Raw genomic sequence first — 20,000 nt, 5'->3', positions numbered from 1 at the left:
TCCAGCATGATGCTTTCGATTTTTTTCTCCGCCTGCACCGTGAAATCAGTAAACAGGGTACGCATGACGATTTCGCCCGGTCGCAGCGTACCGTCGGAAGCCGCCATCATGTCGATCGTGGCGGCTACGTTGGCTGGCAGAAGCGCCGATCGGTTGTGGCTGTTCCACGGTAGCAAACTGAGCCGCAGCGACGCAGCGTTCGTGACGGTGAGGGGTGATTTCGTCGATTCGGCTTCGATGTTCGAGGGATGCTCGATCACCGTAATAGTATCCCCGTCGTCTACGAGTCCGGCTGAAACGTTTCCAGGGCCCGTTGCCCCCCCGCTGCCGGCGAGCTGCATTTGAGATCCATTCTTTGAAGTTCGATCATTGCCGAGCTTCGGTGTACTTCGGACACTATCGGACGGGGTACTAATGCTGGGTGCGCCGCCGCTTGCTATCGAACCCGACGTTCCAGCAGCAAGATCGAACTGATTGATGCTCTGCTGCTGCTGCTGCTGCTGTCCACTTCCTACAGTCGATGATTCACTGTTGTGTTGAGATTCTGGAGAATGAAACAAACAACAACGGCATTAGTGGTCAAGTTACAGCAGTTATTGGAAAACAGCAGCTTTAGTTGATTCAACACCTTGTACTAACAAACGTACGTGGCTCCTGTCAAGGTTTTGTCACCATTCGTCGAGCTTTCCTCGAGCTAATGCAGGCGGTAGTTTGTGAACAACAATATGACCGCTTACAACATAAAACAACAATACCGTCGACACAAACAGATGGTCACGCTCGTACTGGTACAAAGCCTAGCACCATACTGAACTATCCGTTGCCCAGTTAGCACAGAATGCAAACGGAACGGAACACAAACGCAACCATGCGAAAGAGCTTAGCGAGTAGCGAAAGCGGAAGCGAAAAGGATCAGCTCGTGGCTGCACGTGACCTCCACAAGGCACACCAGAGCTACCCTGCCCGTTCCCATGACACATGTTTGGCTCAAGTCACCCAGCCAGACACGGAACAGAGGAGCAGCAAGCCAGGCTGCTGGCAGACTGACCAAGGCTCCATGCGAACTGGAAATTAGTGACCGGTGCTAGACAACCTAGTTTGTCCTAATCCCACTTAGAATCACAGCAAACAAACGGATTCCCTTTCGCTTTTTGGACTACATATTCGGTAACAAACGGTGATAAACTTTCCGCTGCTATAAATTGTCCTTTGATTGACGATATAGTAAATTATGTTCTGTCCGTAATGCTCGTCAGTTTTCAGTTATACAAAAACAGAAAATAATTTAAAAACGAGAAGATGTATAAACGATTTATATTAATTGCATTCATTTGGTCTTATTTTCCCTAATCTTTCGTTAATTATTGTTAGTTTCTAACACAGAGGAATTAAGTGACAACGCTGGCCTTCACCAATGGCCGATTAAATATTTGTCTTCGGATTAGTCACATTAGAATAATCGATTAGCCAGCCTATTTCTCCCTTTAAGTTTGACGGTTCAGTTGCCGACTGTTTTTGGATTTACAAGTACAAAAAAAAGAACCGTTCGCATAAGCCGTTTGATGCTTGTATAATATCTCTGAGATTTGTTGTATTCAGAAGATTCACAAGATTGCTTGATAAAAGAAACGTTTAAATATCAAACCCAGAAAATGATCTACAGAAGACCAATATTAAAAATCTGGGAGATTATCAAACAAAGGTTCTAAAAGCTGTGTGTAAAAAAATTATAGCTTATTTATCGAATTCCCATGCTGATTTCTGCTAAACTAGTAAGGCAGCATCGAAATGGATTTCAACATTTGATATAAAATAAGCAACACTTTTTAGTAAAGAAGTAGTTCCACAAGCTATAAACAGAATTGATGTACATTCAATAAACATTCAAAGCCCAAGTAACGAAGTCCAATACACTTCACAAACGGTTCCTCACATTATAATTTAAAATCGAAATCATAAAATCGACAAAACTGTAAACTCTAAACCAACGAAACAAGCAAAGCATCATCTGATCCCTTTCGTTTTGTTGTGTTGTTGTTGTTCTACAAAATCGCACGCGTGCCAATAACACACGATGCATAATCCCTGCTCGACGCGCGAGATTCAAATATGCGTCAAAACAAAATTCACCTTCACCGGGGACCAAAAACTAAATGCAGCACGTGTTGCGATGGCCGTTGGGCGTTTAAAAATAAAATCTATCCATCTGTGGCGTATGGGGCAGCGAGTGACCAGCGTACCTACATCATCTTAAGCTGTTACTCGCGCTCAAGGTACATAACGAGACAATATTTTTTTGTATCAAGTGTTGTAGGTTCCCCACTCTACTCCACGGTACCGGTAATATGTGTGCAACACCCACATTGTGTCATCGTCCGAACGGATTGGTACTCACGCGTTGGTGACAGCAGTGCCAAGGCATGCCCGAAGCGGGCCACTATTCTAAGCAGTTTTGCATGTAAACTACCGCGTTCAAACATAAACACAACCGTTTTGGTTCCTTTCTTTTTGTTGGTTTTTTTTACTCCCTAGCAATCACTTTTTTTGTATAGAGCGCTACGAGCAATCACGCCCCTCTCTGGACAATCTGGACAGGACATCGAAAGCTCTCGCTGATCCTTGAAGTATCTTTGTGCGCGCACTATTGAACACCGGAACAGAGGAACAGGAAGGTTGGAGCATTTGACGCAACTTTTCCCACAACACACTCCCATCCTCCATGCTCCATCACGCAGATTGTTCCGCTTAAGGTGCCATTTTTAGCACTCGGCAGCCACCAGTTCACCAAAAGAAAAAAAGAATGATCCTCATTCGTTCAACTACCCATATTCCACATTCATCATTCAACAATCCGGCGATCTCGCGATCTCATACGCGCGCTCGGTACTCGTGATCACTTGTGGAAGGAACGAACGCACACACCTGCTGCAGACTAGGAAGTGTTATTGCGGCGCGGTAAACCACGCTTCCGCGGGCACTACCCTACCGTTCGCTGTCCTCTGTTCCCATCGCGACATACATTAAAGGTGTAAACGGCGGAAGAAATGACGGAAACGCGGGAAAACGGGGTGGAGAAATATAAATAAATCTCACTAACCAGCATCCACAAGCTCTCTCTCTCTCTCTTTTCCTCTCTCTGGTGCTCTCTTTGTAGCTCACTCTTTCTAAGTGGGAGTACGAGATGCTCTACCCGAAATTATGCGACATGGAGCAATTATGGTGTCTGTCTCGAACACCTGATCCACGGCACACCACCACCATCGCACGCGCGGGCTTTTGCGCGCACGTTATCAACCATCTGCTATCTTTAGTCCACCTTGTCCTAGGCTCAACGGGACCATCAGCTTACGTCCTCAGAGGGGCCGGATCAAATCCGTCGATCCGCCCGGCTTTGCGACACAAGCCGAGGCTTCATCAACCGCGTTTGTGACACAGTTTTACTGGATGGGGCGGGCGATGGCGAAAGAAGGCTGTCCATACGGAAGAGCTCACTCCAGGAAGTGATAATTGATGACGTACAATCACACCACCGTGCTCGGTACCCAATCGGTCACTCGTGCGCATCACCGTGCGGTTTGTAAAGGTTGCGTCCTCCTCCTTCTTCTGCTGGTCTCATGATCATCTTTGAAGATCATGTAACACTTTCTTCCATTATCTGCACATCACAAATGCGATCCTAATTGATCGATCGAACGAAAAAGTAACTCGCACGCAACGCCGTTCTAAACACCGCCAGACCCCCCCTACAGTGGCCAGGAACAAATAACCGACCGTGCGCGACAGGTTGAGTCGGCGATGCTGACCAGCCCCGTACAATTGGCGCTCCTTGTCTTGGGCGCGCGACAAGATCAACTGACGCGGCCCAGAGCAGGCCCCCATCGTTGGAGGCCCCAACTCTTTGTGACAAACGGGGCAAATCACACGAAAGCGCGTCATTTGCGCACCAACTGGTGGTAAGAGTGTGTTATCTTTCCGGTCAGCGCATCACCACCACCCCCTTCCGGGCGGTGCCGCCGACGAGTGATTTTCGAAAGCGATATGGTTTGTAATATCGTCAGCAGCACCAGCAGCAGTAGCAGTAGGAGATGTGCCCGGTCTTGGTGTTTGGAGCACACTCGCCCCAGTGCGTTGTTTACCGTACAGTACATACTACATGCTTCTGCTGCTGCTGCTGCTGGTGCTGATGCCCCTGTCAACATATCTGGGACCAGGGGGCAACGGTGGCGAGTGCTGCCGATTTTCGTGTGTGGGCACCATGAGTCAACGAAAAGCTAATATTGATCGTTCGTTTTTGCCTTTTAACGTGCACACTGGTACCAGAGATTTTGCTGTTTCTCCTCCACTCTCGGCCCTCTGCATTCATTGAACTCGAAATAAATCTTGCTCACGCTGAACCATGCCAGTTGCGCGTCGCCACCATCATGATCTCGTTGGTGATCTGTTTTCGATATTGATTCCGTTGGCAATATCGATTCCATTATGTTTCGGTCGCGGTTTTATCTGTGACGCGATTCCGTTCTCCTCTGTTTAAACTTAGATGCGTAGTATAGGGGTTGGTGTCGCAATCTAAGTTAAACTGAACAATTGGAGTTACTTTTTCAAAATCGGGATCTTTTTTGACGATCTGTGCTTTCGAAGCATCTAGGGATCTGGGTGATCGCTAGATGTAGACCACTAAGATGTTTGGCCTGGCGATGTCACAGTCGCGCAGAGCATGAGACTATCACGGTTTCAGTGAGCTGAGTGAGGCAACGACGATCCTGCCCGTAAAGTACTCTTCAGGTTTCCTGGATTGGAAGGTAGTACATGGTAGGCCAAGACCGCTCGTTGCTTATAGCGTGGGATAAGTAAGTGAGCAATGCAACTATCTGCAGTAGGCTGCTGCTACTATATACGCCAGTACAATGGACAAAAATCAATTAATGATTCCTCCTGACACCTTTGATTCAGTATCGTTTTGAAGTTATAAAATAAACAAAGATAAAGGACACTTGTAGGTTGTAAAACAGTTTTACAAAGATTGTCCGATGCACGCATCATTGTACCTTCGGTTCCCATGTCAACAAACCGGAGGTGATGGCGTAGGGCGCTTCCCTAGAATCGCCGAATCAGTAGGTCACCAATTTGGATGCAAATTTGGTACGTCAAGAAAGGGATCAGACCTCATCTAGAAGACCTGAATGATGAAACGATTACGTAAAGTTCTCCAACAAACTAGCCATTCCCGTCTGAATTATCCCGAGGCAGAGACACACCTCCAAGCGACAAACGCTGGCGCTCCCTCGTCATAGTAGCCTCTGCCGCGGGACCGGGGGGTTATATCGTTCGCCCATCGCGAGGGTTTGTTGGCAAAGTTAGCTAAAAGTAAAGAAAACATCAACATCGCTCACCTGCATTGCTGGCCAACGCCAGATTTGTGCTACTCCCGGACGTGTTGTTGTCCTCTCCGCTCTCCACCCCGTCTTTGTCATCACCTCCGCCCAGCACGGGACGCTGCATTTTCGGCCGCTTCTGGGTGCCTCTCCGCTAGCACCCGCCCGTACACACCCGTGTCCTGCACACCGCGGCGCACCACCGCTCTCGGAACGCAGGACGAACGGAAATAAACGACACGAATTACCCGCTTTTTAACACTTTTCACTTTTCACTATTGATCCGCCCTCCGTGTTTGTGCACTTTTTGTTGGCTGTTTGGCTGCGAAACGTCAGACGGACTGTCAGCCTCGGATGCTTGGATCAGCTGTTCGAGGAAAGAGACAACTAGATCACCCGCACCCCGGCGTTTTTAGGGTAAAATAGAATTAATACCTCGTTTTTAGGATTTAGCCAAAACCAATAACCTAATCGACAGGACCGGTAAGTTCGTATATTCATTTTCCTTGCTGTTTAAATGTTCAAGATAAGTAAACTGAGATTCCGCGAATATCGTAGGTGTGACTGTGCGTTGCGTGGCCGTCATCGGGATGTAAATAATTTCGCAAGAAACTCAAGGATTCTGTGCTCGGTAGGTTTTTTCAAGGTTTAAGGATAAAGCATGATCGTCGATATTCACCCGCTAACGCACGATCCAACGTCGGCATGGAAGGAGCTATCGAAATCTCAGCGAGTGATCAAAATCAACACGAAACCTCCGGCCGCCGACGTGCCCGCGAATAAGGTACGGGTGGTCTGCATGTCCGATACGCACTCTCTGACGCACCACATCAAGTTCGACATCCCCGACGGCGATATCTTTATCCATGCGGGCGATTTTACGCGCTGTGGCAAGCTGGATGAGGTGCTGGATTTCAACGAGTGGCTCTGTAAGTATACTGCGTAGTTCGATGGACCGGCAGGACTTGGCTAACGTTCCTTTCGCCCTTTCTTCCAGCCAAACTTCCCCACAAGCACAAACTGGTGATAGCGGGGAACCACGAGCTCAGCTTTGACCACACCTTCGCCCATCCGTTCCAGAATGCAAGTGCCTGTTGCAAGAAGACGGGCAGCACGCTGCTTGACGAAATCCCCACGCTCGGTAACTCGAAGGAAAGCCTGGCGGAAGCGGTCAAAACGCAAAACATTCGTCAGTATCTCAGCAACTGCACGTACCTGCAGGACGAGTGCGTGGAGCTGTATGGGCTGCAGATCTACGGTACACCCTGGCAGCCGGAGTTCTGCAAGTGGGCGTTCAACGTGAAGCGTGGCAAGGACTGCCTGGACAAATGGGAACAAATACCGGAAAATGTCGACATACTCATCACCCACACGCCCCCGGTAGGTCACGGGGATCTATGCTGTTCGGGAGTGAGGGCGGGTTGCGTGGAGCTGTTAACGTCGGTGCAGAAACGCGTCAAACCCAAGTACCATGTGTTTGGCCACGTGCACGAAGGCTACGGTATTACGTCGGACGGGAAGATCATCTTCGTGAATGCGTCCACCTGTGACATTAACTATTTACCCAACAACCAGCCCATCGTGTTCGATGTGACGCTACCGAAGGGACGCACTAAGGAGGACTAGAAAGTCGAACCTCAGTTCATCTCCGGGCCACCAATCGTGCCATACCCGCCATGACCGTACACTTTCGTCCTCATTCTAGCGCGTTTACTTTTCTCACTAGCAGTAACGTGAAGCTCAAATAAGATCGCCGAAAACCGTGTACCTCTCCATGGAGCACACAATTGGTAGACCTTAGCAGAAATCATTCAATTGCAGGGAAACAAAAGTATTGATTCTGGATAGTGATAGAGTAGGGTAGCTTCCCTTAAGGATTCAAACCACGTGTCTCGGACGGACCGTCAGGGGCCTTACCATCTTGCTCTAAGTTAGGGCCCTACCGTGGCGTTGCTATTCAAAGGACGCAATCACGAAGGTGCACGATTGGTTGGATTGCAGGCGGTGTGGGTGTATATAGTTTTTAATTGGCCAAGTATCGAAATCGTACGAGTCACACATAGAATAGCAGTTACGGTATTTTGCTCAAAGAAATTCTTTTCAAATGATTTACAACGATTCTAACCATCTAAGGGAAGGTGCCTACTCTGGCTTCAAAAGTGTAGTGAGTAGTCGAGCGCAAAACATTGTAGCGAATCTGCACGACAGTTCCGGTGTAAGGATGGGTTTCAAAAATACTATCTCTCCTATAGACTTAGAGCAGCTAGTAGCAGAAACATGGTTTCTCGTCAAGCTTATGCCAAACCAAAGAGTGTTGCATCTTACACCATGACTTCTATTCAGTAGCCCAATAAGTACTTATAAAACGAGATGAACGTTTTCAGAAGGTGATGGCTTTGCTTTTGCTGCTCAGGATGCTAACATAACTTACTGGAATACTTCCTTTTAGGAAAAGAGAAGGGTTAAAATGTTTTGTGATTTATGTTTTAAGCAAAAAACCTACCATTGGGCAGTGATCACCCATCCCCTGTAGCCTATTTCATGCGCATCATCATTATTAGGTGCCGGTATCAATAGTTTCGTCTAATAAAGCGAGTGTTTTCACCAGAACAAATTGCTTATTGTGTAGAGCGAATGATGAAAGCCTCTTCATTTTTGTCATCAAAGAATTGAAAATAACACCGAAGATCTTTTTTTCTATTGTTTCATTTTGCTCATGGCTGCTAAGTTGTTCACAAACTAGCATGTACATTGTTGTTTTATATCAAATAATCTAAAACTAAAGATGTCGTTTGACCGTTACGAAATGTGTTTTTGCTTTTGTTTTCCTCTTCATCTTTTCCTACAGGCCGTTAGTGGTATTCCGTCTGGGTTGTGAAACAATCGGGGAAATGATCGATCAAGTCACACGCTAACCGAATGAAGCTCTCTGCTGTTTGGAAACATTTGTCTCTAGTAGCCCGTGACTGTTGCAGTCACGCTGCACTGCCGCCTTGGGCAACCCCATGGTGAAGCAGTTTCGCTGCGTTGGGTGCTGGTTGTGAGGTATTTTATTGTAGAACTATAGGTTTCAATAAGCTATTTGTGTGTTTGCACAATGCCTGTGGGTGATAATTGGACTGCCGATCGATGCTCCATTCTCAGATGAATGCTTGAAATATGCGTTCATGGTCTTAACACAAGGTGCCCCTTGTTTCTGCGTCATTCTGCCTCAAAAGTTATCCACTTATAGCAGATGTACTATCGGGTTGTAGATGATACATTACTAACATCATTCACACCCTCACTCTTCGGTTTCTTCCTTTCTTCTTTTGTACCGTTTAACTCTTCCACTAGAGGCGCTTCTTTTTAACAATAAGTTCTACATGCGTTAATGCTTTTATTCTTAATCTGCTCGTTAATCCGATTAAATTTACGTTATGCTCTTGCTTGATTACCTCCGTTTCCCAGTTGCTCTATCTTCCTGTTCGTCCATAATTGCTAGTCAAAATCAATCATAGTTTTCCTTCTTAAGAAAAAAAAAACAAACCAACAAAGGCTCTGTGTGATTTTCTGTGTCTTCATCTGCACTATATTGATATTGGATGGGTACAAAAGTAGCACACAGAATCTGAATCAAATAGTTATTCAAGAAAAACGACTCCGGCAACGCAGTGTACTGGCTGCTAGTGTGTTTCAATTTCTAAGCTACAAAACCAAACCCTCTGTAAAGGATGGAAAGGATTCCAGATTTTGCCCTGGATATACTGGGTATACAAAACATGGTGCCTCATATGCATATGCCCGGTAGCAGTTATCATCCTCCACTCGTGCGTGGGGGCCTTGTATTCTAAGCCAATTTTCCGTGCTTACGTGTGTATATGTGTTTTGGGGTGAACTTTTCACAATTTAGTTTATCGAGATATAGCATCTCTCTTTTATACAATCATTATCAGCAGCTGGGTACCGGGCTGCCCTGTTCCGTGTTTGTCGTTCCTTAGGCAACGCCTTGGATCTAGATGAAAATTGTCACGAACTAACTGCACTTGATCATTCCTTCGACGTCGTCAGCTATTGAACCGGCCACCATTGGAGTTTTTTTTAGTAAGGAACATTGGAGAACAGATAAGACACGCTCTCGCCATTGTGCGTTCGGCGAACGGCCTCCGCAAACATCATTGACACATCAATGCACTGCAATGGAAGATAAAGACCGTTAAGGTGATCAATGTGCATACAGACTGCAACCGTGTGGGGTGCCCAGATGAGCCCCTCTTACCTGTATCTTCGGGCAGTCCTTCATGTGACCATCCTGGGGGATGGTGTTGGTGACGACGACGGCTTCGAAGCAAGCATCGTTTATCCGCGAAATGGCCGGTCCACTGAAGATACCGTGCGTCAGTATGGCATACACCTTGGTAGCTCCCGCTTCCACAAGCTTATCGGCCGCATGACAGATCGTACCGCACGTGTCGGCCATATCGTCGACCAGAATGGCAACGCGATCCTTCACATCGCCCACCAACACCATCGACGCGACCTCGTTCGCCTTCTTGCGCTCCTTGTGGATCAAAGCGAACTCCACGTTCAATCGATCGGCAATAGAGGTTACTCGCTTTGCACCCCCTGCATCTGGCGACACGATGATCGAGTTTCGCCACTCGGCGATATTCTCGCGGATCCACTTCAGCACGGCCGGTTCGGCATACAGATTGTCTACCGGGATATCGAAGAAACCCTGGAAAAAGTAGAATCGTTAACATCCGCGTAGAGAAGGAATTCAGAACACCGAACCAAGCCGTTACCTGTATCTGCGACGCATGCAGATCCATCGTTATGATGTGATCAGCACCAGCCACCGAAAGCATATTGGCTACCAGCTTCGCTGAGATCGGAGCACGGCTCTGTGAGAAAAAAATATGTAGTCATTAGTTGCACTTTGCTTCGCAAAACGGTAACCCCCGCACAAGAAACGAATATCCCGAACGATCACAAATAGAACACAGAACCCTTTTCCCTCACTGCTACAAAACCGCAAATTAGTTAAAATCGCATACATCGTTCATCACGACACATCACAACTCGTTAAACCACACGATCGAAAACGCGATCATGCACAATACGCAGAATCAGCTAGATAGTGTCGATAAAAGGAAAACGCAATCAAAATGAGAAGTTAAGCGCCACTTCAGGAGTCGTGAATTCTTGGATTTCGCAGGATCAGAACTGCTAGAACAAAAGTCTCGCAGGACATCGAAAATTGCGCAATTGAGAGTACAAGAGTTAGTTGGTGTTAATGTGAAGCGGTGTGTGTCTAGGTAGCTGAAATGATGCGATATGGGCACTCATCATCAGGCTTTTCCGGATTGTGCAACATAAACCAAACGTAACACAGTGAAGAATGAAACCATGACCGACAGTCAAGCACTCATAACACAGCAGCAAGAAGAACAGCAGAATAACTTTAAACAGTTGAAGTGAAGGCATTGAATGGTGCTGCTGTACATTGCGCGTGTAGTTAGTGTTGGGCTGTGTGGAAATATGTAAGTTTGTGATCTAATGCCAGAATGCTTCGACAACAACCGCCACTACGGACACACGGGGCATATTTTACATGGTTTTTACACCCAGGCACACGACACACGGCACACACTCGATTGGCGCGGAGGAATTCATAGCTTCTTCAGCCTAAGGGATTTCTAATGCCAGTCTGTTTTACGTGTACATATGATCGATAGCAACTGCTGTCAGTCTAATTCATAAAGCAAACGATGTGTGCTTAAGGGAAGGTCAGGGTCAGGGCTTAATGCTTGTTGGTGCTTTCATATTACTGTCCACGCTCCTCTTTTATCTCTCTCGCTTAACAGCTACTCACTAGATACGCCTCTGGTATGTATTCCTAATGACGAAGTCGAGAAACGATTATTACACATAACCGGAAAACAAAAGGCGAATAGAAAGAAAAGAGAAAACATAATACATCAATCAACACGGATGATAATAAATCGCGCAACTCAATCAGTTTGTTGGTACGCTACGATCGATCGCATCTACTACCAGCGCCACCATAACCATGACTACTTAGATCGATCCAGTAATCGTTGGCCTTCTTACAATTTCTCTTACGCTTGATTCAGCGCTGGTGCGCTTCTAAAAACGTTTATAAATTTAAAAAACAAAAAACAAAATCAAAACAACATAATCTACAATCTTTTTGGGTCACTAACTCCATCATATTTGTCCCGGGTCCGCGTGTGTGTGTGCCTGAATGTAATGATACCGTTTTTAAAGAAGCATTGGTTTGTTCTTATTTAAAAAAAAATCTATCCCAAGGTCAGCTGTTTTCGCTAAAACAAAAAACAAAATGTGAGCTCGAACAGAGAGCTGGGTGCTTTCCGGAAATGGTTGACAACAGCTTTCAGCAAACAATCTCCAGCAGACCACAACAGCATTTGAAAGGAACACAGAACACCAACATAAATGAACGACCGACCGACTATCTACAGCAACGGGACGAGGGACTAGTTACAAAACACTTCAAGTTCTTATCCTTTACGTGGGACCCACAGTGCTACTGCTAGTGCCACCGCTTAGACTAGTATTATACACCATGGAAGATAACGAGAATAATAATGATACAAGAGAAACAAGAACGTGCAATCGTCTCCCCACAAGGAGACACACTTATCACGCACACCGTATTAATGCTGCTTCTCGAAATGCTTGCACATTACAGCTTAACAACTAGAGACACAGATGAGACACAGGTGAGAAGTAGCAACAGGAAAGCAATTTCATTTCGATGCAATGTTCCCACATAGAATATAATGCCAATTCATAGACAGGTGGTCGTAGTTATCAATTCAGATCTCTAGTTTCGCTCCTTGAATCCAACTTCGTCCTATTGCCAATTAGCTAATGTGGAAATTTGTTCCGTTGCTTTCTCTTCCCCAATGCTCGTCATCCCAATCGATTCGTTACGCCAAAGGGTCGCCCCTCGGATTATAGATTAGAATCATTCCTAAAAAAAACCTAAAAAAGGGTCATTAGAAACATTATTCCCAGAGAGAGATTCGATGGACAACATGTGTGGTTTAGCCGCATTCTCGCGTTCATTGCACATATCACAAAACGGGCATTCCAGAAATGGTACCACAGTCTATGATCGCGACACGCCTGACGACGACGATGATGATGATTATGATGATACTGACGGCGATGTACTAACATGCGCCTTCCTGTTTTATAGAGAAACTACAAATGACCAGCTACTTAACCAGAGCGCTAATGAAAGGACCCAAGGACATGTGACAACAGTTACAAGAGGAGTGTTGGTTTGTATGTATTGTGGGTGTGTGTTTGTGTGGGTAGGACTCATACAAAATAAACAATTAGAAATCATAAACGAAAGGCAAATCAACAATATAGAGAGAGAGATTCCTACCCGGAACTTCCATTCATTGGTTTTCATGAGCGCTGCCAGCTTATCGTCGCCTGTCTGTGAGGGGTGTAGTAGGAGCATGTGTTTGTGTGTATGTTTCGGTTGTGCATTTACAGATGACGAGTGTGCGTCGATAGAAGGCGCGGAAGTAGGCAAGACAGGGGTAGCATAGGATCAATCACAGCCACGAAAGGAGAGAAAGAAGACTTCATTAGATACGGTTGCTTCTCAGGATCCATCATTCAACCCATCGATCGCACAGCGCACATGACAGCCAAAAAGGATTGCAGCAGATTGCAGTCGTTGCCGTGCTGCTCTGCTGCTAATGCGTACATCAGAACTGGCGGCTGGCGCAAGAAATATAATCAGCTCTCGCCTTATCGCACATGTCGGCCAACATGTTTGTAAATATAAAATATCGGTAAACAGAACGCTCGATCGCACGCCCTCGGAGTAGCGATCAGAAACGGCGTGACACAGCCTCACACAAAGTTGTTATTTGCTGGAGCTGCTGGTGCTGCTAGGCTCCTAGAGCCATGATCGGAAACACACTTCGTTTTTTTTTTTTCAATCCTTTACTTGCTGCTGCCGTGATAACCTTTTTGATAACGACCTGGAAGTTGCTCTAGTTTCATTTTGTTCAACTCGACCATTCCTGGCGTCGCCTTGGAAACGAGATTGGCAGTGCGCGTACAGATTGCGTATCTGGGTCCTGTCGTGATCAACAACGAGAGCTGATCGAGAACATTGAGCAAAACAATTTGCACAAACTTGCACAGCTTGCACGGTAAGAGAGCTACGGGCAGGCGGGAAGAGAGAAGCAGGAGTAACCATCGAACAACATTTCCACATTATCCACGAGGCAAGAGCGGAACCCCGCATCCTATTGGCATCCAAACGATCCGTCGCTTAGCAACGATCGAAGCGACACAGAGGAAGCGAAGGCCTGACACCTAGTAGTTCCTGCGAATGAATACTGGAAAAACACCGCGTGCGACCACCCCGGAAAGGTCGATCACATCGTTGGCGGCATCATCATACTCACCTTATCTTTCTTGTCTTGCCGGGCATAAGGAAAGCAGGGTATCACAGCGGTCACTCGCGAGGCAGACGCGATCTTGCAGGCATTGATCATGATCAACAGTTCCATCAGGTTGTCGTTGATCTCGCCCGAACCGGACTGCACGATGTACACATCTTCACCGCGGACCGATTCTCCGATTTCCACGCTAAAAAGGAGAACACGCACGTATGTGGTTAGGGTTAGTGGAGCGGCATCGTGTGCGCCCCTTCGAAGGACCGATCGGAAGTGACTTTTGTAAGTCAAAGGTAAAATAATGAATCCTGAATGTAATTTATTACCCAAGGCTGCTATAGGAAACATAAAACGCAGCCCGCAACACGTCATTAAAACACGTGTTCTGGCGCATTCAAGCGTTGGTTTTCCGTTCGCGTGGATGCCAAACACATGCCGGGCGCGTACCACGCTTGTCGCGTGCATCGCGTGGGAAGCAGCTACGATGATCACCATCGTGGTAGTTGTGCAATCTGAAGCGTCTCCATCGCATGCCCTACGGTTAACGGTATATCCTTGCGTACCAAGCGCAAAATGATACTCCATCCAACACGAATCCATTGGCGCAATCAGGCTGATTAACGACGATTCCAAACACCAACCGGTACCGGTGTCGTTGATAAAGATCAGCTGTTTATGCGTTGCTGCCCGTAATCCCTCGTCCTCCTCCTTCTTCTTCTTCTCCTCCTCCTCCTGCTCGTTGTTCTGGCACGAACGAAAACAAATCCAATCAACCAAGTCCGTGCGCCCCCCCCGAGCCGAGCGACAAGAGAAGAAGGACGAACGGTTGCCAAAGGCCAAGCCCGACAACACGGATGCTTGTACACTAAACTGTTGTTGTTTATTTTGTAGTGTGACGCCACGATGACGATGCTAGCAATCACTAGGCGACTACGATGGGAGCTATGAAATGTAAGCCAAACGTGCACACGACGGTTGCTTGATCGATTCCCCTCCCTGGGTACGAAAACATGGCAACCTTATACCTTGCTTGCTGGCTTGACAAATTCAATTCAATCAGTCCACGCTCTTTGCGGAGAACTTACTGGAGCAAGCACCGGGACAACCCGATGAAGGGTTGGCCCCGCAACACACGTGCTTGAGCGAACGACGCGTATGTGTGCCCGTGAGTTTAACACTTTGTATATGTCCTTCCGGTGGCACGCAACGCAACCGAACCCGCCAAGCCAATCCACGGATGACATTTCTACCACACGTGGATGCAGAGCGCTAGATGGTGGCCGCCATTTGGGCCGCAGCCGCTGCAAACGTGTTATGCCCTGAGTACCATCATCATGGTTACATCACCGTCGAAATCTATTTCCTAAATCGCGAGCGAATTAAAATCTCCCAAAACGCGTGGTACATTCTGACGATCCTCTAGTAGGCTGAGGGTGCGATTGGTGGGGGGGGATGGCGGATTTGACGAAGCAAACCGGTTTCTTATGCTACCTGCGCGTACCAATCGATCTTGTGTGTCCGGCCGGCGGCGGCGGCTGCGGGCTCGTCGTCGTTTCATATCGTTTCCCTATCACCACCGACGACGAACGCCACTTGACGAATATCACGTGTGTTGGTGTGGTTGCGCGGCTCAGAACTATAGCGGCCGGCGGCATTGGCGTTGAAGCGTGTTCGTTCTATTCTCCTAAGATCCAACGCCCCTTTTCCATCCCGTTTCTGGCTGCTTCCTGCAACCCGTAACCCCAGCAACCCGCGATTGATCACTTGCGTCAAGGTTACGACGGACCGAACAAGCGGACGGCGGTATGAAGCCGAAAGAAAGTCGCCATCGGCCGGGAGGGGCATGAAGAAACCGGTGCCGATAGCGTGCAAGGTGACAGGCGGGGTAGGGAGACTTGCCAATTTATTTTTAAATGGTTCCACCTCGCGGGCATCTGCGGTTCGGTTTCCCACTCTTCCATCTCTCCCATCGTACTCTCGGGGGTGTTGATGATTGTTACTCATTGACATCGCATAAATCCTCCGCTTCCTTCCTTGATTCCTAGCGCCCCGAGTTCCAAGGTCCAGCACTGAAACACCCCACATTCCGATCCTTGCCCTTTTTCTAGCACACCAGCCACGCACATCCCAGAACCGAGGCCGACCCCGTTCGTGAGTACTTACCAAGTTTCCAGGTTGCTGAACTTTTTCGTCACCACCTTGCCGAGGTCGATACCGAGCCGGTCGACGATGCGAGACGCTAGGTCCGGATGGGACGAGCCGGAAAACACCTTGATGTTCGGCATCCTTGACTGGAGCGGGCGAGGATCGGTACTGACGAGCTCGTCGGTGCTGCTGTCTGTTCGAATGGTTGCTGCTGCCGCGACCGCTGTTGTCTCTGTATTGATGCCGCTTTTGGCGCTGCTGGCGATGCTATGATCCGGTTGTGATTGCGTGCTGCGGCACACGAGATTACTGGCGCACGACGACGGGTGGCTGATAACGCTTGAAGTTTCGCTCTTGTCCAAGTTGCTGCTGCTAGTGCTACAGGAGGCAGTGGTGCTAGTCGTTCTGGCGGGAATCGGATGAGCTGATCGGACGGGCATCACACAATCTACGGATGTTGGAGGAATCAAATAGGCGGCTGTTTACACCCGGGCCCGGTCCATCGCGCGGCCACGGCCACAAGGCGGAATGTTACGGAAAAAGGCAAGAGAAAGAAAGCGGAAATCGCCTTCAGCACTAACCACCGCACAACACTTTGAACTCTGCCGTGTGTCCCCGGTCGCACACACGCCGTACTATCGAACTTCGGATTAGTAGCTGCTGCAGCTCCTGTTGGTGGATTAGAGCCTCTCCGCCAGCAATCAGCCGCCCGCGTGAAGGACTTACTAATTAACTGACGTTTCCAATCATCAGTTTCGGGGAAGGGGCCGGGGTTTTTTCCTCACACGACCACTTAGCTTAACCGCGGACGGGCGATGTCCATGGTGGAGGCAGCAGGACGAAAGGATGACCGTGGTAGCCAGAGCGAGACGGAAGCTAGTTACGGCAGGACATGGCCCCCAGGCGTAGACCAGGTGGAGAGAAAGAAAGCGAAAGTCCGCGGGCGGTGGGCCGGGTGGCGGTTTTGCGAAAAACCGCGTGACAAATTACCGCCGCGTTCGCGGTTGTCAACGTTGCGCATCCTGGTGTGCGTGCGTACTCCGATTGTGTCCTTTTATGACTTTATCACACCCGCACCAGGTCATAAGACGCTGCAGGCGAGTACGACAGAAAATTATCACGAATTTGGATCCTCAGGGAAATTGATTTCGCTCACAGATTCCTCAATATTACCCCAAGTATGCGGTGGATGCATTGCGCCTTCGGGATTTGTAAAGTACGGGATCAAAGGCGACCGGTCACAATGCGCTCGGTGCGTTTGAGTACTCGGCAGTCGAGCTCATTCTTTTTGACAGCAGCCGTTCGAAACGTCAAACCATCAAACGTCAAAGAAGAAGAACAAGAAGAAGAGGATTGGTTTTGGAAAATCATCTTGCGATTGTTCGTGGATGTTGCGATTGTTGATAATTCGCACAACGAAGAAAACCATTCCACCGGGTCGCCATCTCTTCAATCAGGTACGTGCTGCAAGGTTGCGTACGATCTATGAAGCATTTCCGCAGCCTGCACCAGCTTGGTTCGCGGAAAATGCGACAAGGAAAGTTCCTATTTCCACCGGACGCGACTTCCCCGGGAGAGAACGTTTGGTAAAAATGAAGGGCATACGGTGGCCATACGGGCCCGGGATCTTGGAGTGCTCAACGGAACATAAACTCCCTGTAATCCCCGCGGTTGAACCGGCAAAACGCTATCACCAACCCGTCGTGGATGGTTGCCACCGTCGGAAGACCGATAAGCCGCATCGGAAGCACAGTCCCAGCCGCTTGCTCACCATCGGATGCTTGTTTGTTGATTTCGTTTGCAGGATTGAGATTGCGAGAAGGAAAGGATCACTCGATTGAATCGATCGCGCGTCGCTAAGCAGTAAGACCAGCCCCCCGTCCAGCATCACACACCGCTCGCTGCCTTCGGAACCGCCCGTGCACATACAGATACACACATACACACACCGCCACTTACGGAAACGCTGCGGCAAGGATGGCGAACATGGCTGTGTCTCGAATTAAACGCGAGTTCAAGGAAGTGCTCAGAAGTGAAGAAGTAAGTGCCCAAAAATCTTCGCTCAATGTGCGACTATTCGTTAAAGCTTGTAATGGCAAGTTAGGCCAGAAAGTAGGCCCTGGTAGTTAGCGAAATGTTGCATAATCCGTACAAAAGAAGAGGGAAGATCTTCTCAAACGAAAAGAAGGAAGAAGCTGGCCGGGGTCTTCTACATACCGTCCGTGTTGCTGTGACGTGCTTTCTTCGATGCTTTTCCCCCTTTCTTGCTGCTCATGCTGCTGCCGCTGCTAATGATGCTCGCGCAACGTCACAAAACCTACACCCACGTTTGTAGTAACTGGCGGGGAAACACAGTGGCGCAATACTCACCGTTACCGGCAAACTGATCCTGTTCCTCTTTCCGATAGTTGCCGTACAGTACTTTAACCGTGCACTAGGCACGCTATCGCCGGAGGCAGGCACCAATCAGGAGACGAATCATCCCATCACCCTCCCCTGCTCATCGGCACCTTGACCTTTGCTGCTTGTTTTCACTGCGATTGATTTGATTACGATGAAGTGACAGAAGTAGGCTACGAGAAGCTTACTGGCTGGGCTAGTTTGTTTAGTAGATGCTCTTGGCAGTGCACGCGCAGCATGCTGTAGTAGGCCAGCTATACTAATGTTTTTGTTTTGTTCGTTTTCTCCTCTATTCCATCCCGCCACAGATAGTGCAATGTTCGATCAAGCTGGACATGGTCAACGACAACTTCACAGAGCTGCGTGGAGAGATTGCCGGCCCACCGGATACGCCGTACGAGGGCGGCAAGTTTGTACTCGAAATTAAGGTTCCCGAAACGTACCCTTTCAATCCACCCAAGGTAGGCCCGCGTTTGGGGTTAATCGCGTGGTCTAGCTGCCTCTCACTCCCAGGTCTCTTTCGTCCATTTTGCAGGTGAAATTCATGACCAAAATTTGGCACCCCAACATTTCCTCCGTCACCGGTGCCATCTGTTTGGACATCCTGAAGGACAACTGGGCGGCTGCCATGACGCTGCGGACGGTGTTACTGTCGCTGCAGGCGCTGCTGGCAGCCGCCGAGCCTGATGATCCGCAGGATGCGGTCGTTGCGACGCAGTACAAAGAGAACCACGAAATGTTCATCCTGACGGCGAAACACTGGGCCAACGTGTACGCCGGGGGACCTTTCGCGAATGTCGACTTCGACCAGAAGGTGCAGCGGTTGCGTGATATGGGCATTTCGGAGCACGACGCTCGGGCCGCACTGTCCCGGCATAACTGGCACTTGGAGCGGGCCTCCGAGCAGCTGTTCAGTTAGTGAGCACGCGTCGCGATGTGTGATTGTGTGATTGCGTTTGTGTGTGTGTGTCTGTGGAGTGTGTGCGAAGCACGGAAAGTAAGCCCGCTTTTCTGCTGTGGGACGTTTGGCTCCTTGCTCCAACCATTGCGGTTGCCGTTCGATTCTGTTCACGCGAGACGAGGTTCATATGTCAATGCAGGTGTGATCGATGGTTGGACAAGGTCTTATTCTGTTTTATTTATCTCTCTACATCGTTTCAAGATACTACAACGCTCAATAGAACATTTCGGTAAGATTTTATGAAGCCGTTAGCTTACGTTAGTCCTGGGCACCAATTATGTTTTTAATCATCAAGTGTGTGCAACCACAGCATACTCCGTTGGATCGTCGAACGTGCACCAAGTCGAATTGTATCCATCATGTATCGAGTGCAGTTATGGGCTGTCGAAGGTAACGTGTGGTTTGGTCAAGGTTTGCGAAGGCGAGAGCAAATGCTCCTTCAGTGTACACGTGTGCTCGTGTTTGAATGTGTTTGATTGTGTGTTTGATTCGAGAGAAACTAGCCAGAGTGATGCAGTGGTGTCGTCGAATGTGTGGAAATAAAAGTAAAATGTGAATTAATATAAACAACGCCACTGGTTGGACTTGCATTCGTTGCAATTGGTGTCAGAACCTTCGCATAATGTCACTAGAAATCAATATCCTGTGGTCACTATGATGTCCCCG

General features: G+C 48.3%; 4 protein-coding genes across 10 annotated transcripts in view; 2 read left to right on the top strand and 2 right to left on the bottom strand.

The window, feature by feature from the left end:
* LOC126578340 (protein furry) overlaps positions 1 to 5,677 on the bottom strand; it is a 37,794-nt gene extending 32,117 nt beyond the window's left edge. For 2 of the 3 annotated variants that reach the window (XM_050240789.1, XM_050240791.1), the window contains exons 1-2: positions 5,391 to 5,677; positions 1 to 544 (exon numbers count right to left, since the gene is read on the bottom strand). The exon at positions 1 to 544 is cut by the window's left edge and continues 2,365 nt beyond it. In XM_050240789.1, coding sequence (XP_050096746.1) covers positions 1 to 544; positions 5,391 to 5,499 — 653 coding nt within the window. In that variant the 5' untranslated portion in view covers positions 5,500 to 5,677. Of the gene's footprint in view, positions 545 to 2,395; positions 2,517 to 5,390 lie in introns of those variants that run through there. The other variant, XM_050240790.1, reaches the window with a different exon arrangement.
* Positions 5,678 to 5,789: 112 nt separating this feature from the next.
* On the top strand, positions 5,790 to 7,980 carry LOC126578339 (UPF0046 protein C25E10.12). The gene is made up of 3 exons (XM_050240787.1): positions 5,790 to 5,855; positions 5,931 to 6,301; positions 6,370 to 7,980. Exons 2-3 carry the CDS (start codon positions 6,034 to 6,036, stop codon positions 6,996 to 6,998), a joined length of 897 nt encoding a protein of 298 aa, XP_050096744.1. The 5' UTR covers positions 5,790 to 5,855; positions 5,931 to 6,033; the 3' UTR covers positions 6,999 to 7,980.
* A 751-nt stretch (positions 7,981 to 8,731) lies between these two features.
* On the bottom strand, positions 8,732 to 18,493 carry LOC126577652 (ribose-phosphate pyrophosphokinase 1). Of its 5 annotated transcripts, none has more exons than XM_050239440.1 (7): positions 18,344 to 18,493; positions 15,992 to 16,421; positions 13,838 to 14,021; positions 12,796 to 12,849; positions 10,157 to 10,255; positions 9,631 to 10,089; positions 8,732 to 9,545 (listed from the first exon to the last, which is right to left on the bottom strand). In XM_050239440.1, the coding sequence occupies exons 2-7, from the start codon at positions 16,411 to 16,413 to the stop codon at positions 9,453 to 9,455; spliced, it is 1,311 nt and encodes a 436-aa protein (XP_050095397.1). In that variant the 5' UTR covers positions 16,414 to 16,421; positions 18,344 to 18,493; the 3' UTR covers positions 8,732 to 9,452. The 5 variants fall into 5 exon arrangements, with proteins under 5 accessions (XP_050095397.1, XP_050095394.1, XP_050095398.1 ...); XM_050239437.1 differs by lacking the exon at positions 18,344 to 18,493 and adding an exon at positions 18,191 to 18,337; XM_050239441.1 differs by lacking the exon at positions 18,344 to 18,493 and adding an exon at positions 16,700 to 16,928.
* On the top strand, positions 17,284 to 19,574 carry LOC126577653 (ubiquitin-conjugating enzyme E2-22 kDa). Its single transcript, XM_050239442.1, has 4 exons — positions 17,284 to 17,430; positions 17,778 to 18,013; positions 18,682 to 18,834; positions 18,909 to 19,574. Exons 2-4 carry the CDS (start codon positions 17,951 to 17,953, stop codon positions 19,290 to 19,292), a joined length of 600 nt encoding a protein of 199 aa, XP_050095399.1. The 5' UTR covers positions 17,284 to 17,430; positions 17,778 to 17,950; the 3' UTR covers positions 19,293 to 19,574.
* Positions 19,575 to 20,000: the final 426 nt, after the last annotated feature.

Source organism: Anopheles aquasalis, chromosome 3 (genome assembly GCF_943734665.1).
Source record: "Anopheles aquasalis chromosome 3, idAnoAquaMG_Q_19, whole genome shotgun sequence".
Classification (NCBI taxonomy): Eukaryota; Metazoa; Arthropoda; class Insecta; order Diptera; family Culicidae; genus Anopheles; species Anopheles aquasalis.
The sequence above is the reverse complement of the archived record's forward strand: the minus strand, read 5'-3'. Positions and strand labels throughout refer to the sequence as shown.

What these genes read in the sequence shown, in the direction of transcription:
- LOC126578339 (XM_050240787.1), top strand. Translation starts at nt 6,034, where the DNA reads ATGATCGTCGATATTCACCCGCTAACGCACGATCCAACGTCGGCATGG. An exon ending in GGATTTCAACGAGTGGCTCT is followed by an intron (nt 6,302 to 6,369) that starts GTAAGTATACTG and finishes CCTTTCTTCCAG; the next exon opens with CCAAACTTCCCCACAAGCAC.
- LOC126577653 (XM_050239442.1), top strand. Translation starts at nt 17,951, where the DNA reads ATGGCGAACATGGCTGTGTCTCGAATTAAACGCGAGTTCAAGGAAGTG. An exon ending in AAGTGCTCAGAAGTGAAGAA is followed by an intron (nt 18,014 to 18,681) that starts GTAAGTGCCCAA and finishes ATCCCGCCACAG; the next exon opens with ATAGTGCAATGTTCGATCAA. An exon ending in ACCCTTTCAATCCACCCAAG is followed by an intron (nt 18,835 to 18,908) that starts GTAGGCCCGCGT and finishes TCCATTTTGCAG; the next exon opens with GTGAAATTCATGACCAAAAT.
- LOC126577652 (XM_050239437.1), bottom strand. Translation starts at nt 18,248, where the DNA reads ATGAGCAGCAAGAAAGGGGGAAAAGCATCGAAGAAAGCACGTCACAGC. An exon ending in CCAATGAATGGAAGTTCCGG is followed by an intron (nt 10,256 to 12,795) that starts GTAGGAATCTCT and finishes TTTTTCTCACAG; the next exon opens with AGCCGTGCTCCGATCTCAGC. An exon ending in AGGACTGCCCGAAGATACAG is followed by an intron (nt 9,546 to 9,630) that starts GTAAGAGGGGCT and finishes CTTCCATTGCAG; the next exon opens with TGCATTGATGTGTCAATGAT.